This window comes from Sitophilus oryzae, unplaced genomic scaffold (genome assembly GCF_002938485.1).
Source record: "Sitophilus oryzae breed Bouriz unplaced genomic scaffold, Soryzae_2.0 scaffold_1227_pilon_pilon, whole genome shotgun sequence".
In the NCBI taxonomy this organism is placed as follows: Eukaryota; Metazoa; Arthropoda; class Insecta; order Coleoptera; family Curculionidae; genus Sitophilus; species Sitophilus oryzae.
The window spans coordinates 181,934-198,548 of record NW_022145868.1 but is presented as its reverse complement, the minus strand read 5'-3'; the positions used below and the strand labels follow the sequence as shown (position 1 = coordinate 198,548).

At 33.0% G+C, this 16,615-nt stretch overlaps 2 protein-coding genes across 16 annotated transcripts in view; both read left to right on the top strand.

The window, feature by feature from the left end:
• LOC115874105 (coiled-coil domain-containing protein CG32809) overlaps positions 1-16,615 on the top strand; it is a 278,991-nt gene that overhangs the window by 80,450 nt on the left and 181,926 nt on the right. For all 15 annotated transcript variants that reach the window (XM_030889181.1, XM_030889190.1, XM_030889184.1 and 12 more), the window contains one exon: positions 15,016-15,173. In XM_030889181.1, coding sequence (XP_030745041.1) covers positions 15,016-15,173 — 158 coding nt within the window. The remainder of the gene's footprint in view (positions 1-15,015; positions 15,174-16,615) is intronic.
• LOC115874110 lies at positions 1,921-4,221 on the top strand. Its single transcript, XM_030889201.1, has 2 exons — positions 1,921-2,991; positions 4,027-4,221. Exons 1-2 carry the CDS (start codon positions 1,974-1,976, stop codon positions 4,041-4,043), a joined length of 1,035 nt encoding a protein of 344 aa, XP_030745061.1. The 5' UTR covers positions 1,921-1,973; the 3' UTR covers positions 4,044-4,221.

The window sequence follows — 16,615 nt, the reverse complement described above, 5'->3', positions numbered from 1 at the left end:
ATCCCTGTCCCTGCTTTGGTTTTTGAAGCATCAGTATACCACGTGATAGTATGGTCTTTTATATGCTGAGTAAGCGTTTCTTTCTTCCAATCCTTTTTATTACTCAATACTACAGTGAGGTGTTTCTCAAAGTTGTAAATTCTTGGTATGTCATCCACTGGGAGTTGGAGAAGTGGAATTTTCTTTTTTGAGGGTGTTCCAAGCCCCTGACCTGAAAATTCTCCAAGTACTGTTACCGTCAATGACCATTCTAATCATTGTCGCATTGGCATAACTACCGACGACAATGTGCAGTGGTGTTAGGTCTAGAATGACCTCCATTGCTGCTGTTGGACATGTTCTCATTGCACCTGTGATGCAGATACATGCCAGTCTCAGTACTTTGCACATGTTTTATTTCTTTCTGTATAATTTCTCATACCAACAGGGCTTCATTTAAACAGCAATACAAACCATGGATTTCTAATTTCAGTTTTTCCATGATTCATCACGTAAAGATTAAACAAATTATGGGGATGATCTGTAAACAATAATTATTGTTAAATGTTCCCAACAAGAAAACTGACTGAATATAAGTTTTCAGTAGTTCTATTTGAATGTCTCATTTTTTAACTAAATATGTTGTGTCCAATTTTTACACCACTTGACTCTACAGTTTTCATTCAATAAGTATCTGTGATCTTTACTAAAAATATAGCTTTATTTTCATTAAATAATCCTAATCATTTCACATCCAAATTTAAATTAAAATTTATTTCAAAAAGCTACATTTATTTTGTTATGTCTGCTCTTTTTACATAATACCATAAAAAAGGGATAACCACTATTTAATGCAGTATTACCTTTCGTTTCTAGCTCAGATTTCCACAGGAAATATATATTACACTCTCCCCTAAACATACTAAAAATAGTAAAACTATCCATGTTTTAAGTATAAAGCCTCATGATATATTTTCGATTTTTTTTTCTAGATTTATTTATGGATACTTTTTTCAATTTTTCTGTTAATAGTGTAAATTTTTTGTCTATTTTATATTAAATACTAGCGTGTACCCGCGACTTCGTTCGCGTCGAATTGTAAAGGTGATGATAAAGCAAGGCAAGAATTTCCATTAACATACAAACTGGATAAAATTTTCTCACATTTGCCAAAAATAAGCTTTTTACGTCAAGCAGTTTAAGCAGAATCGTGGTTAATGAATTACCCAACTTTTTGGAACAACCTGTATGATTTTTTTAAAAATTTCAAAATAATATGTAAAAAAACAAACTAATTATGCGTGTCCAAACGTTTTCCCGAAAGACTAACCGTTTTTTAAATAACAAATATTGTAATATTTGAGGGCGTTTTCACCCACTTGGAATTTGAGATTCGAGAAACCCCTCCTTATCGAACCTCTACACCCCACAGTCAATCCGTTTGCCAAAAATCAGCTTTAAACGTCAAGCAGTTTAAGCAGAATCGTGATTACTCAATGGTCATATTTTATGAAATACCCTGTATAAATTTTTAAAAAATCTTGAAATATGTAAAACAACAAAATAAAATATACGTGTTTAAGCGTTTTTTCGGAAACTTGACCGTTTTTTAAATAAAAAAAATATTGTAATATTTGAGGGGTGGTTTCACCCTCTTGGAACTGGAATTTCGAAAAATCCCTTCTTATCGAACCTTTACACCCTAGAATCAACCTGTATTCCAAAATTGAGCTTTTTACCTTGAGTGGTTTGAGCAGGATCGTGATTAATCAGTGAGTCAGTCACTTAAGGATTTTATATATTAGTATAGATAAATTGAATATACACAAAAATATTTTTTGTGTATGTTTTAGCTTACCTAACCTAAACAAACTTTGATTATAAAATTTTACTATATTTTTTATCATTTGAAACGTCAAAGGTCAGATTCAAATGAAAGCTAACGTCAGTCGTTGGTTACGACAGCAGTCATTGTCAAAATTCCTTGTCTAATAATGTCCCACACAAATTTCGTAACCAAAGTACCCCGAATATCTATCAAAACAAAACGGAAGAGACGCAAACACAAGAAGATGCCATCATCTAACTCTGAGACCGAAGATACCAACGAAATGTCCGAAGACAACCGAAACATTGAAACGAGAAGATCGTCTTATTACAGCCTGTCCAGCAGCGGTGAAGCCAGCCTAAAGGTTCTGGAAACCTACGACGAATTCCTCAACTTAAAAGATTTTGATTTTACTTTGCGCCAGCAAAACTTGCAGGAAAATAAGGAAGCGATTGATTCCGAAATAAACCAGAGCTTATTTCTACTGAAGCAAATCTGTGCTGACTTGGATATGTGTCCTTTGAGTGTGGTCAGGCCAGAAAGAGAGTATAAACTTATGTCCCTTTTGCAAACGAATCAAATCAGTTTTGAAGCTTCCGACAAAGAACCTGAAGTAAGTGTTGATATAATCAGAAAAGACAGGACGCATTTTAAGTTGCAAGGAGACTGTATCGATGAAGAATATCCTTCAATTATTCCCCAGTTTTTAACACAGTCCATTGCATTTCGAAATGCGGAATACGAAAAACCGTCAAAGACTGATAATGAAGAGAGTATCAAAGGAATCAAAAGTTCACACATTTCTCACAGCTGTAACACTCAAACGAACGACCATCATCACTATCAGTATTATTACAAGAATCCTTCAGTGAACAAAATCGTTCAAACCAACAGGAAAACTAAATGCCAGGAGTCTCAATCGCCCCATGCTTTCTATGAAAACAAATACACAAACACCACCATCACAGCATTGTATCCTTCTAGGGAAAGGCACACTCAAATGTACGAGCATATCACTCAAAATGATCTGGTTTGTTTGGAGTGGATCGATAAGAATTTGTTTAGAATTTCCATGGATCCCAATACCATGATTGTGGATGAAAGACTAAAAGATAACAGCGAGGTGGCGTGTAAAGGAACAAGTTTGTTTGAAAGAGAGTTATCATGGGAACAACACGCGTTATGTATGTAATTGTTTTGTTCAATCTTAAGAGAAATACAGGACATATATTTATTTTGTATTATTATTTTTATTGTTTATTTAATTAAGATATAATTCAGTTCTTTAAGTTATTAGATTTAAAATTGAGAGAGCACCTTAAAAAGATTTAACCCTGGATTTGACGCTTAAAAAACGTCGAAGCAAAAAAATATATAAATTTAAAAATATTTCTACATCTAACTTTTAAAAGCATAGTTTCATAGTTGTCGATTTTCGAAAGAAATCAGTACATGTATATTATATCGTATATTTTTAATTTTATTCATTTTATGGGAAGAACTGTTCATCAAAATGTTTTATCCTATGTTATAGGGCTTTTTTTAACCTATCCTTGCTGTTAAAGTATCATTTAATTTACCCTTGCGGTTGAAGTACTATTTTATGTACTATTTTTGATAGATATAAGGCAATTTTAACAGTTGCTATGTAAAAAACAGATAAATATAGAATAGCACAGTTGTTAATGTAATAGGTAAATGATATATCTACACTACATCAACACATATTGTAACGTATATTTTCTTAATTGTCGGCAGATGAACAATAGTTTAAATTTGTCCATGTTTTAAACTGAAAAGTAATAAAATGTGTCTGCTTTTGCACGGCTTTGTCTTATCTATACCCAGCCCCTTAAGCTAATCACTTTAATTAGATAAAACACTTGACATCTGACCCAATAACAAGAAAGAAAAGGAAATTTTATCAAGGGGTTTCACTCAGCAGGATGATAGGGTAGAGTAAGCGAAAGTCGAGAGCCACTACATCATCTATCTCTTGTTGAAGTTGTTTTTTTCTTGAAATCAGTCACAAACTGCTGACGAGGTCTACTTGGAAAAGATGAGGGAGATCTTACAGGAGATTAATGAGGCTGTAGAAAGAAAAACTTTGTGTTTTGTTAACTTTGTTTTATTTTTAATAAGAAGTCTAATTAATGTTGACAATTACATAGTGATTATTGATTGATCCTAACATAATCTACTATAAACTTGTTTTTAAGGTCATCCAAGACAGTAAAAGATGTAGTGGGTGTACTAAGAGTCAGTCTCCAAGTTCTTGAAAACCAACTCCAACTTTTATAGTCTTATAGAAAAGGATAGAACTGGAGAATGTAACTTAATGATCAGAAGAGGATCCCAAAGTTCTAATAATCTAATATCTACCAAGAAATATACACTTGCGTGCATAGAAATCGGCCCAAGGCAAATTTTTGAAGTTAACTATATATTTTTTAGAATCTATTTGTCAGATTAAGAAAAAATATATGCTGTTTGAAAAACAATTTCATATTCTTTGAAAATAGGTTGGAGATATTAATTTGTATTTTAGTTCCTTTGGATTAAAATTATTAAATTAATGCATGAAAGAAATTATCGTTTTTTATTACTAAGAAGTATGTTTTTATTTATTAATTTATTTATGTTAACCACTACGTTAAGCCACTCTTCCTCTACTGCAACAATGAGCTCTGGGATAGAGGTTGGGGCTCTTCGTCTAGCACGAATTCTTCGTTTTAGCTCATCCCATAAATGTTCTATCGGGTTTAAGTCTGGACTGCATGCTGGCAATTCCATAACCCGAAAACCTTAGAACTCTTTCTAAATTATGTACATTTTCATAGCAACGAGACAATGTGTGTCCCACATCGAATACTCAAATAGAATAAAGAAACAACGGCATGTAGTGGATGTAATTTAACAGACTTTCTGTCGTTCTATGCGACCCCAGAGAAAAGCCAAAACAGAAAATTGTCAGATGCTTTTTCGCTCGCGTCTAATAATTTTCCCAGCTTTTCCAGAATTATTTCGCCGAAAACTGCCGGAAAGCTGGAGAGCTTAACTTCTAAAGACTGTCCTACACTTCAGACTTTTAGATTTATTTTCTTATTGAATATGTTTTTTAATGAAATGATTAATTTTAAAAAACTTATACTTAAACCATTAAATTCTACGTAAAAAGGTGCTTTGGAAATGTTTTCATATAAATATAAAATTTTTCATAGCAAGTAACTTTTTTGCTTTGCAAAAGCGAAACGGTAATATATACCTGGTGCGCCTGAAAAGTGGCTCACCCCCTATAACTTTTTTATTTTTTCAGATAAAAAATCAAGATTTGGTATGTTAGTATATGACATAAATTAGGATTGATTGACGTATTCAATTGTTTTCTGTTACTTCCTGTTTCACCGAAAATGACTATAACTTTGGATTTTGAAATGGCACACTCGGTATTTTGTTGACTCGAAATAACATGTGTGTGATAGCAAATTATTCGTAAAAAAAATGCTTTTTCCAAATATGCTAATGAGCCATCCCTGTTGTATTTGAAAAAAAAATGAGATATGATTGAAAATACGATTTGGGAAACTTTTGGCCAGGACTAGACACGAAAAACATTTGACGATCAAATCTATTTTTCCAAGGCTCCTTGACTAAAAATTAGTGTTTTTATCTCTAGATTGAAATTTAAAGTACGATTTTTTTAAGCGAAAATGTCAAAAGTTGACCTAATGATATGTCATTCTATTCAGAATGCCGTTTTCTATCGAATAAAGCTAAAATATAACGAGGGTAACACTTAAAAATCAAAAGTTTAACATTTGAATACGTCAATCAATCCTAATTTATATCATATACTAACATACTAAATCTCGTTTTTTTTTATCTAAAACAATAAAAAAAGTTGTAGGGGTGAGCCACTTTAGAGACGCATCCGGTATATCGATATACGGCTCTTACCGTCATGTTTTTGATATTAGTTTTCGTCTATCTCCTATAGAAAAGGGTGTTTCTTTTTAAAAGTGTCCAATTTGACCCACCCTGTACACGCGGCTTTACTATATTATAATTAGAATATTACTCCTCTTTCATTACTTAGTTAAAGTACAAAAATACAGAAAACACATATATTTTAACAAGAGAGACATACTTTTTTACGTTTTTTTTTCATTCTCAAACCACCAGCTCAAATTTTCCCAAAGCAGTGTAGAGCCGGCATAGAGCAACGTTGTGTGTGTCGCATAAAATTTCACGGCACTCTGGATATCGATTACGTCGACTCCGGCCAGACTTATACATCCTCTTTAAAGGGTTGCACAGGAGCGTATTTAGAATAATCTATTGGTTTAAGAAACAAAGAACGGTTTAAATGGAGTGTAGTTTAAATTTCTGCTACGTTGGGCAGGAACTTTAATATTGTACTTTATTCAACCTGCTTTGAATTTATTTAAGAAACTCTTTTATGTTTCTTTACATAGTCTTAAACGGCCTTCACAATTTTGATATCAAAAAAAAGTCTGAAACGATCAGCTTATGCGTGGTGCACCACCCGGATTTATCTATGCAGTTCACCCCAGTGGCTGGATTCAGCAAAATCTATTTACCATGTGGCTCAACCACTTCATTCAATTTATTAAGCCAACTGAAGAGTTCCCAGTGCTGCTTGTATTGGATGGACATTACAGTCATACTAGAAATTTGGACATAATCAAATTAGCAAGGGAAAACCATGTTTCAAGCATATCTCTTCCTCCACACTCGACTTATAAACTTCAGCCTCTTGAGAAGACTTTTATGGGGCCACTTAAAGCTTACTACAGTGAAGAAATTAGGGCTTAGTTAAGAATAAATAATAGAGTAACACAATTTGATGGCGCACATTTTTTTTTGAAAAATATTCCAGTGATAACCCATATCACGTTCCTGATGAATTTATCGACACTTTTTTTGCATTAAAATACACAGCACTTATACTTCTAATCGAAAGATTATTAAGATTTTAACACCCTGTAGCTACGAAACAAAGCAGAATGGAACCTATGTTGATATGAAAAATAAATCTTATTTTTACGTGAGGAATCTCCCCACGTGAGATGGCACATGTTTTTTGAAACACCCTGTATAATTAGTGTTAATTTTTGAGTCTTATGTCAATTTTTAGTAAATAACATCTAGATACCTCGCCAAAATTATCACCGCTTGTCATTACCCAGCCGTCTTTGACGGCGTTTTTATTCGATTATATCGTACTTTTAACTTGCTAATCCATTCTCTTTATTTCCTGCATTACAAAAACGAACTTTCACTATAAAACTCACTATTTATAGATCGATACCGAACGTCAGTGATCGATATAATAGAATCCAGATCCAGATCGTGGTATTATTTTCGATGATCGCATAGTTTGTCAGATTGGCGAGTCGAACATCTGCTACATCTGCTATGAATATATATTATTTGCCGTTAAATCAGGTGGATAACGAAACAAGGAACAATGTCGCAGGTTAAAAATAGAGCCGAAGGTAACGTAGATATATAATGGGTCACTGGGTTTCGATAATAATGTAATCCTATTATTTTTAGAGACTTAAGTAATATTATGAACGTTTTGCACGTTTTAAGGAGTGTGATCACTGAAAAATATAATAAAAATACTGATCGTATATTTATTGTGCTTCTGGATTCTATACTTGCATAAACTGACGGATAGGGGTCGTCATTTTCTTGACGACTTTTTGATTATGTCTTGATTCCAAGACAAGATCAAGACAAGAAATGATTTTTGGTTTTCAAGACAAGACAAGAAATCACTTCTCAAGATCAAGATTTCTTGACAAGAAATCAAGAAAATGTTGAAATTTCTTGAAAATATAAAATAAAACATAAATAATAATTTAATGCCTAATAATTTTTTAATTTTTAAATGTTTTTTTTATAATTTTTTGGATATGTTATGGCCTACGATATTAGATAAAAAAAACTTTGCAAAGCGGGTCTACTTCAGTGGCATACAGACTTTTTGAATTAACGTAAAACTTTTAAAATAAAAAAAAATAATACATTTTAATGTACGCCACTGAAGTAGAGTAGCTTTTATCATTGTTGTTTTGACTGTTTTTATCTGTAGTAGTATTATCACCGTCACTACTGTCAAAGTCACTAATTAAACTTCTACGTCCAGGTGTCTGAGGTGGTAGGTATTCTGAACCAGATTCAATTACGAATGGCTCAGATTTGCTGCTCAACGAACCATCACAATCACTCATTTTAATGTTAGATAATAATAATAATAATTAACAGAATTATGTAAATCTGATGATTTTGGCTACTAAAGTATAATGAGCCCAAAGTTTTTGAAATTTTTGAAAATTAGATGCTTGACCCTCGATTTTACGCATAAAGCATAAACGTCACATTAACCAATCTCACCGCGACTTTTAAACAGGGGGTTCCCCTTTAATAAACGAATTTTAAACGGGGGTTCCCCTTTTGTCAAGATATCAAGAAATTTCAAGATTTCTTGAATCAAGACAAGAAATCAAGTCTGAAGAAATAGTCAAGACAAGATTTTTTTTAATTCTTGAAAATATTTCAAGACAAAAAAAAGACTCCATCCGTAACCAGGAATGGAAACTCTCCAACGGTCTAAGAAACTCGAATAAATTTTTCAGAACCTACGATCTCCAACGGTCTAAGAAACTCGAATAAATTTTTCAGAACCTACGATCGAGAAAAATCAAAAATATTTCCCTTGATTTAAGTAGGAACAATGAGGGCACTGTCTCTTGAATGAACACCTCAGTAGATTAAAACTAAGAAACAACTGCGAATGCAGATTCTGTGAAGAAAACGGGAAACACCAGAACACCTCATTACTGAGTGCGCCGACATGACTCTTCTGTAAAATCGTCTTAGATACTTGCTTTTGTCATAGCCCTGAGACTATATTGATAAGTAATAACTCAAGAAAGGGAGACACAATGGATCTCTAAGGTCACGATGATTAACGTTCTCCTCTACAAACATTAATTTTAAATTTCGAACACTAAAACCCAGATTAATCAAAATAAACCAAACTTTAACGAACGATATATTTCTTTTCGAACTAGAATTGGGCCAACATAAGTACTGGAGCGCCCGAACTAAATATAAATGGTTTATATTTTCAAGAGCATACCGTACTATTCATAGCGCATTCTAATGTTTACTACGCTGTAAACGGACGATTATTTTTGGAGATTTTGGGCCGTTCGGGTTGAAATCGTAGGAAAGAGATATTTGTTGGTGCGCGGCATCGTGTAAATAATCGGTTACAGCTGTGTTTTGAATACCACAAATTCGTCTCTATTTAACTCTGACAGTGGTTATTGTACCGATCTATGAGTGGATGTACATGATTCACTACTTTGGAGGTGCACAGCATTTCCCAGAAAAAAAAAATGTAACGTAAAATGAGTAAATGAGCGCCTACCCTAGCATCCTACAGGGAGAAATCTACGCTATCGAGAGATGCGTACAACATAGAAACTATCGGAAACAAGAAATAGCCATCTTAGCCGATAGTCAAGCAGCATTAAAAGCGATGAACTCAGTAACCATCAATTCGAAGTTAGTCAGTGTATGCCTAGAGAAGCTTAGGCAAAGAAAATAAAGTCCTCCTACTCTGGGTACCCGTTCACCAAGAGATAGAAGACAATGAAAAAGCAAATGATCTAGCTAGAAAAGGAGCGAAGTATTTAGAATGAAAAAAAAAACTACCGTATGATCGAAAAAAAACGGCGTCCAGTTGGCTTGGAAATGTCGATCAATGATATTCCCGATTTAATTTTACATATAAAATAACAGCGATCTTCATTCAAAGCCATCGCTGAGGCCGTTTTATTTATCACATTGTAGTTTACAGTTGGGGGTTGGAACCTTTGGTGTTACACAGCAAAATAAAACACTAAATTACCACAATACCCCAAAACACTTTTACTTTTACACTGGACGCGCGTTTCACTAACCATGTTAGCATTAGCGTAACTAGAAATTTATCCTGGGGTGGGCCTGGGGTGGGCCTGGGGGAGGCCTGATGTTGAGCCCAGGGGGGCATGGGGCTTTTGATTTTTTTAAATAAAAACTAATTTTAAGAAACACATTTTTTGAATAAAACGTTTTACCTGAATTTCTCTATCAATAAATTTCATAGGCTTGGTTATCAAACCGTGTTCCCGTAGATTACTTAATTAACATATTTTTTGAACACAACAAAATAATATTAACTAAACAAAACTAGAAAACGTCATTTTTACTGCATCACAAGCAAATAAAATTAATACATAGCCAAGAGTCATATAATTCATGATTTCTCTGGGGGATGCCCAGCAGTACCGGGGGGGGCACCCCCGGGCACCCCTTTAGTTACGCCAATGCATGTTAGCATCATCAGCAGATGATAAAAACTCAATTGACATTCTTAAAAATTCCTTTTTTTAATCAACTGCTGATGATGCTAACGTGGTTATAGCGAAACGCGCGTCCAGTGTAAAAGTAAAAGTGTTTTGGTGTATTGTGCTGATTTTGTGTTCTATTTTTACATTGTAGTACCGTATGATCGAAAAAAGGGCGTCCAGTTAGCTTATAAATAACGATCAATGACATTTCCCATATAATTTTACATATAAAATGACAGCGATCTTCATTTAATAACCATCCCTGACACCTTTTTTTCGATCATATTGTATTAGTTTTGTTATTCCTTGTCATTTTATTAATTAAATGATATCTCATCGAATATAATTTAAAATTATAATTACAAATATCGATCTAGAAAAACGGAAATGAATTCTGGCAGGCAAATAAGGGTCCGTGGATTTTCCACCTGGAAGAAATCCAAAATGGCCGCCGGTGTTCGACGTCAAATCGCTACGAAATTATATCGAAATCGAATTATTCGCCTATTTCCGTATTTGTCAGCCGGTAATGCAGAAATCTTTCAAAGAATAACCAGTGGTGGTGAAGAGAAATAAAAATAGGAAATTGGACTCAGTTTTTCAGACCTAAACAGTTTCTACTCCTGTTTGCTCGACGTTTTCTGAAAGGATTAAGAAATACAAACCGAGTTCTCGTTAAAAATGGAAGAAAAATAAATGAAATCTGTTTCTCTTTTCGATAAAGAATTCATTAGACCGGTAATTAGAAAAGGTGTATGTACAAACGCTACGTTTTTCGTATTTAACAGTGTTGAAAATTTAATTAGAAGCCATAATCCCTAACAATGAATAATTACTACTGTTAAATTTTGCATCGTTTTTTTGTATTTTTTCTCTTTATTTTTATATTTTAGTTTTTCTGTTATTTGCTAAATTAAAACTACTTACAGTTAAACCTAAAAGACAAATAATATAAACAAACTTTACTAAACAAAGATACTCAAAACATACAAAATAGATGTAAACTGAAAAATGCTATGTTGCCGTTATCAGCTATTTTAATCTAAGATGGCGACAATTTTTATTTAACTAGATTTTGTGATGATGATTTACAAGAAAAAAAAGCAAAAAAAAATATTTTGAGAAAAATACATTATTAAAAAAAATTTGGCTTGTTCTAAAATGGTTAATCCCGTTTATACTTTTCAACACCATTTTTTAAAAAAAAATAAAAAAAATGAAATTTGGCGTATTTTTTATCAAAAATATTGTGATCTAGCTTGTAGACAAAATGTATTTTAAATAAACTGTAAAATTTATCTGTTTTATTAAAGTTACTCTGATATACTAATATATCCGTGTAACTTTAAAAATACAGTCTGTCCAACGACAAAATCCTTGACAGTGATAGAGGTGTCTGTCATTTTAATTTCAAAGTAGTTTATTTTATTTTACAAAGAAATAAGTTGGTCCAACTGGAACCCATAGCAGGAAATTAATATATTTAAAATTTGACTGACACAGTGATTACTTCAAAATATTGTGAAAAAAAATGTATAAAACTGAAAAAATGTAAGAGAGTTATTTTATTAAAAAAAAACAGTATGTGTTAATACAAAACAAACAAGAACAAAACACCTCTTACCAAACAAATATAAAAAAAATTATTTCTTACTTTCAAGCTTCAAGAAACTTCCAGCATTTATTATTATATTTATCAACTTATGTACAAATACAAATATATTCCACGGGAATAAATAAAACTATTACAGTTGAGGGTTGGAACCTTTGGTGTTACACAGCAAAATAAAAACAATAAATCACCACAATACACCAAAACACTTTTACTTTTACACTGGACGCGCGTTTCGCTAACCATGTTAGCATCATCAGCAGATGATTATAAACTGTTTTTATTTTGATAAATAAAACAACAAAATATATAAATAATTAACCATTATCTTAATTTTTTTAAACCAGTACCTTTTGACATTATTTTTCTGTAGTACAATAAATCCATTATTTACCTATCGTGTGATGTCGATATTTTACAGCTACTCCAGTTTTTAGTAGGTATAATATGTTTAGTACGATCCTTGTGCCATATACGAGATGCACTTATCTACGACGAGATGGTATACAAACTTTATTGATGATAACTTTATTGGTGTATAAGACTCTCTGCCTGGGCAGCGAGTATTAACTATATAAACTGTGATCTGGGGTTTACAGTTAATTTTCCCTCGATTTTTCCTCCACTTGACTTCAAAAGACACAAAACACACGTAATAACACGAATCAAAATGCATCATCTACCAAAACGCATGGTATTTGACATAAGTTGACACAAAATTATAACCTATAATTTGGCAACACTTTGACAAGCCTCAAAAATCTAAAGGCGAGTTCATACGTATCGGCGTCCGTTTGTCGTTCATCGTTTCGTCAAACCAATAAAATTGAAATATGATCTGTCATTTTTGAAATAAACCAATAAAACTGGTTAAAAACAACAAGACACGACGCATGACGGATTTATATTTAAACCCATCCATAGTTAACTTAAACAATATTAGAAACTTTTTTTAGTAAAATAAACAGATTGGTATGAGACGATCATTTGCTTTTCTTCTGTCATCGTCTGTCGAAATCTTACCTGAGAAAAAAACAGAGTATATATCCTTTGAATTCAATTATAAATATAAAAAAACATTACAGTAGCCCTGGGTTAAACTTAGTCTCCACTAAGGACACAGAGGGCGCTTTGACACAAAATTTTACTATTAAGTTTCATATCTATCTTAATAGATGGTTATTTTCTGTTGTCTTTGTATAGAAACGCTTTTTGATTTTGAAGACTTCCAACGAAAAATCCTACTATATTTGATATATTGTACAAAAAACTGTATAAGTAACATAATGATATCTATTAATACAAAAACACCACGAATATAAAACAAACGGATGGCTTCTTCGTACAATAACAATTTACAATAACACCTCAATTATCAGGACATTTCTCTTACAACACATTTTCCTACAAACACAAGCACAATCCTCTCCCATCTTGTTTTCATTAGGATTTAGGCCCCTGGCTTCAGCCTCTATTAGGGTAGGATTACAAGATTCATTGTTTTGTTTGTCGACGCAACTAATCTGCTGTCTGTGGATGTCGGTGGTGGTATTACCAAGCATTGATTTCAGATTTTTTCCTTCATAATGTATTAAATCTGGTTTCTCTATTTCAACTCTGTTATAACCTGTGTTTGTGTCAACGCAAAATCTTTTATTTTTACATATATATAACTGAATATCTTTCATGTTCCTTCCTAGCTTGACAGTTACACTTCTAGCAGTTTTTTGTTTTGCAAAGGTTACTTGAATTGAATTAAATGCATCACTTTCACTTCTTGATTTCTTTAACTTTTCTTTACACAATTTTTGACAAGCTTCTTCAGATTTTTCATCAGCACTTGCGTAACCTGCATCTTCAATATCAGAGCATTCTGATCCGATCTCTACTGTATTGATACCTTTACTGCATTTTTCAATATCAACGTAAAAAGTAGATTTCCCAGCAGACTTTCTAGTTTTCCTTGGTTTGGAAACTTCGACATTATCTACTTTTAACAGAGAACTACATACATAAATAGGACAAGCCCTAAAGACAGTTACTATTCCTGCTCTTGATTGAACTAATTTTGAATGTATATCACAGCTTTTACAACTTGATCTTAGTTGAATCAAACTTGATTTCGTCTGAGCACTTACCTCTTCAATTGAAGGTTTTTGAGTGTCTTTGAGTTCTTCACTTACTTTAGTTTGTGGCAAGCTTTCTATACTCAGTTCATAATCACTAATATCTTTATTATCTTCTTCAGTTACATCAGGTTTTGGTAGAAGATCCAAACTAAACGTCTGTGACTGACGCTCTTTTAAATCATTTATCACGTCTTGAAGTAATACTTCATCATGATCCTTAATAGGTATATCTTCAATCTCTAGAAGTTCTTCAGGTTTTTTATTGCTTTCGTTTGTATCTTTCTCTTCTCTAACTGTGTTATCAAGAGCAACATCTTGTAATGCTGGAGTATCTGTTTCATCACTAGGACTATCTTTTTTTGATTCTAGGAGTAGTTTGTATTCATTAGTATCTTCATCTTCATGTTTCTGCAAGTATAGTTTAGGCGTATCATCAAAACCTTGTCTCAAGTGCGAGGATAAAAATAGGGGATGTCTGAGTTTCTTGATATTTGCACTTTTGATTAGAAGATTTCGATTTTTCAATAATATTCCTGGTTGTTCTTCATCTACGACATCTTCGAGCATGGCATGTGGAATGTTTTTGTGATTTTTTGATATTTAATAACATTTTACGTTTTGACTAAAAATTTTGACATTATTATAACCACGATTTGTAATATGTGTCATTTAAATCTGTATGTCATAATTTGACGCAATTTAACAGTTTTAAAACGTCGTGGTATTGTAAAAATAGGTTTTATTCTTTGGCTGTTTTTATTCTTTAAAATATGTCAGGTCCTTTTCAGATAATGACAATTGGCAGTAGTGCTCATGAAAAATAAAGTAGCTTCTTTGATAACTAGATAAGATAAGGCTAATTAGATGAGCTAAATAATTGATGTAATATTTATAAAAAAAACGGTGCGATCAAACAAGAGTTATACAGAAAATTGTATAATTCGTAAAGGACAATAAATGCTCTTAGTGTATTAATTTTTGCAATCCCTTAAAACAAGGTACGATGTTACTGATGAGTTTTCTACTTATTTTCAGCTCGAAGTGATAATGAAGGTGGAGAGGTGAGAGGTAGAAGCCGTGGTACCAGAAGGGACGATCCACGCAGACATACCCTCGGTGCTGGATCCGAAGGGCAGTACCTGGCGAGTATGGCCGGTCAGGGAGGGCCTCTGTCCAGAACTATGGATCTGGAGGTAAGTGACTTAAAATGTATTTTTCTACAAACGTCAGTAAAATGTAATTTTTAACGCATGCTGTCAGCGCCTAAAATGTGACATTATGCACCAGTGCTAAAAGTAAGTCACCTGATTTACTTTTAACACTGAAGCGATAATTGAAGAAAAAATAAGAAAAATCAAGTCAACGTAGAAAATAATTATTTACTCAAATTAAATTGTAATTAGTGAAATTACAATTGGAATAAGTTATTCGATGGCCAATTCGGTTTCAACTGGTCAATTCAGCTGTAGTACAAGTAGAAGTTATCTCTGACGTGAATCTTATACTAGAATCTTGTATTAGAAGCAATGGTAGTATCCGCTGAGGTTCTGGATAAAATTTGACCTGCAATACTCGTTTTGGTTTGTATAAAGAGTCTTCTATATAACCCTCCGCTACAGTACTGAACTGCCATCCACCGTGTCGCTTAATTGTATTATGATTAGCCCCAGAATCTGCCAGCAAACTAGCCGAGGATCTTCGGAAGCAATGTCCAGTATAAAGATGAGAATCGGACAAATTTAGAAATTTTGCAATATTGGCAGGCACCTTACCAATCAAAAGTAATTATATTAGCAGCTTCTTCAATTTCTGCTGGGAAACTCTCAGTTTCTTGATCACTTTCCACCATTTTACAAAAGTTGAGGCACAAATTTGACATTAGTTGACAACAAATGATCGAATGTTTGGAATCTTTCAATTACTCTAGCAACCATAAACTTCATAATTAATTTGATTTCAGAATGACGTATTATGAATTATTCATTAACGTAAAAAGTAATAATACCTTGATATATACGAGCATAAAATTGTTTGTACAAAAAATACGATACGATGTACGATATGTGTCCTAAAAATGATTTTATTTTGTTCGAAGGGATGGGAGCTTTCCTTCTCTTACCACTTTAGCACTTAGGTATATCATAAATAACTATTAGCTATATTAGTGTCTTATTGTATTTAAATATTTTGAAAGAAATATATTACCACAAATTTCCACAGTAATCTGCAAAAACAATACCCTGTATTAAAAATAACATTCATATTTTAGTTAACATACTCTCATCGAGTAATAAAACTAATGCGTTATTATTAACGCAAGTCCCACAGAGTGGGAATAATCCATTTGATCTATGGCCGGCCCGCGGAGAATTAAATGTTTTCGGTCGTCGATGAAAATGCAGAATGACGTGACCTCATCAATTAAAAAGGCCTCAAAACGCTATACAATGACTGGACCAGTGGCCAGTCTTAATTGTCCACGGCCATATTTAATTAATTTAGTGTTGAGCGGGTGTTCGGTGAAGTCGGTACGTTGAAATCGGAGTGTTTGTTGGAGTGTAACGATTCGGTTTAAATCTCTGGCTTGATGCGCAAATGTAGTGTTAATTTTATTGTATTTGTGTTTCTTATTGGG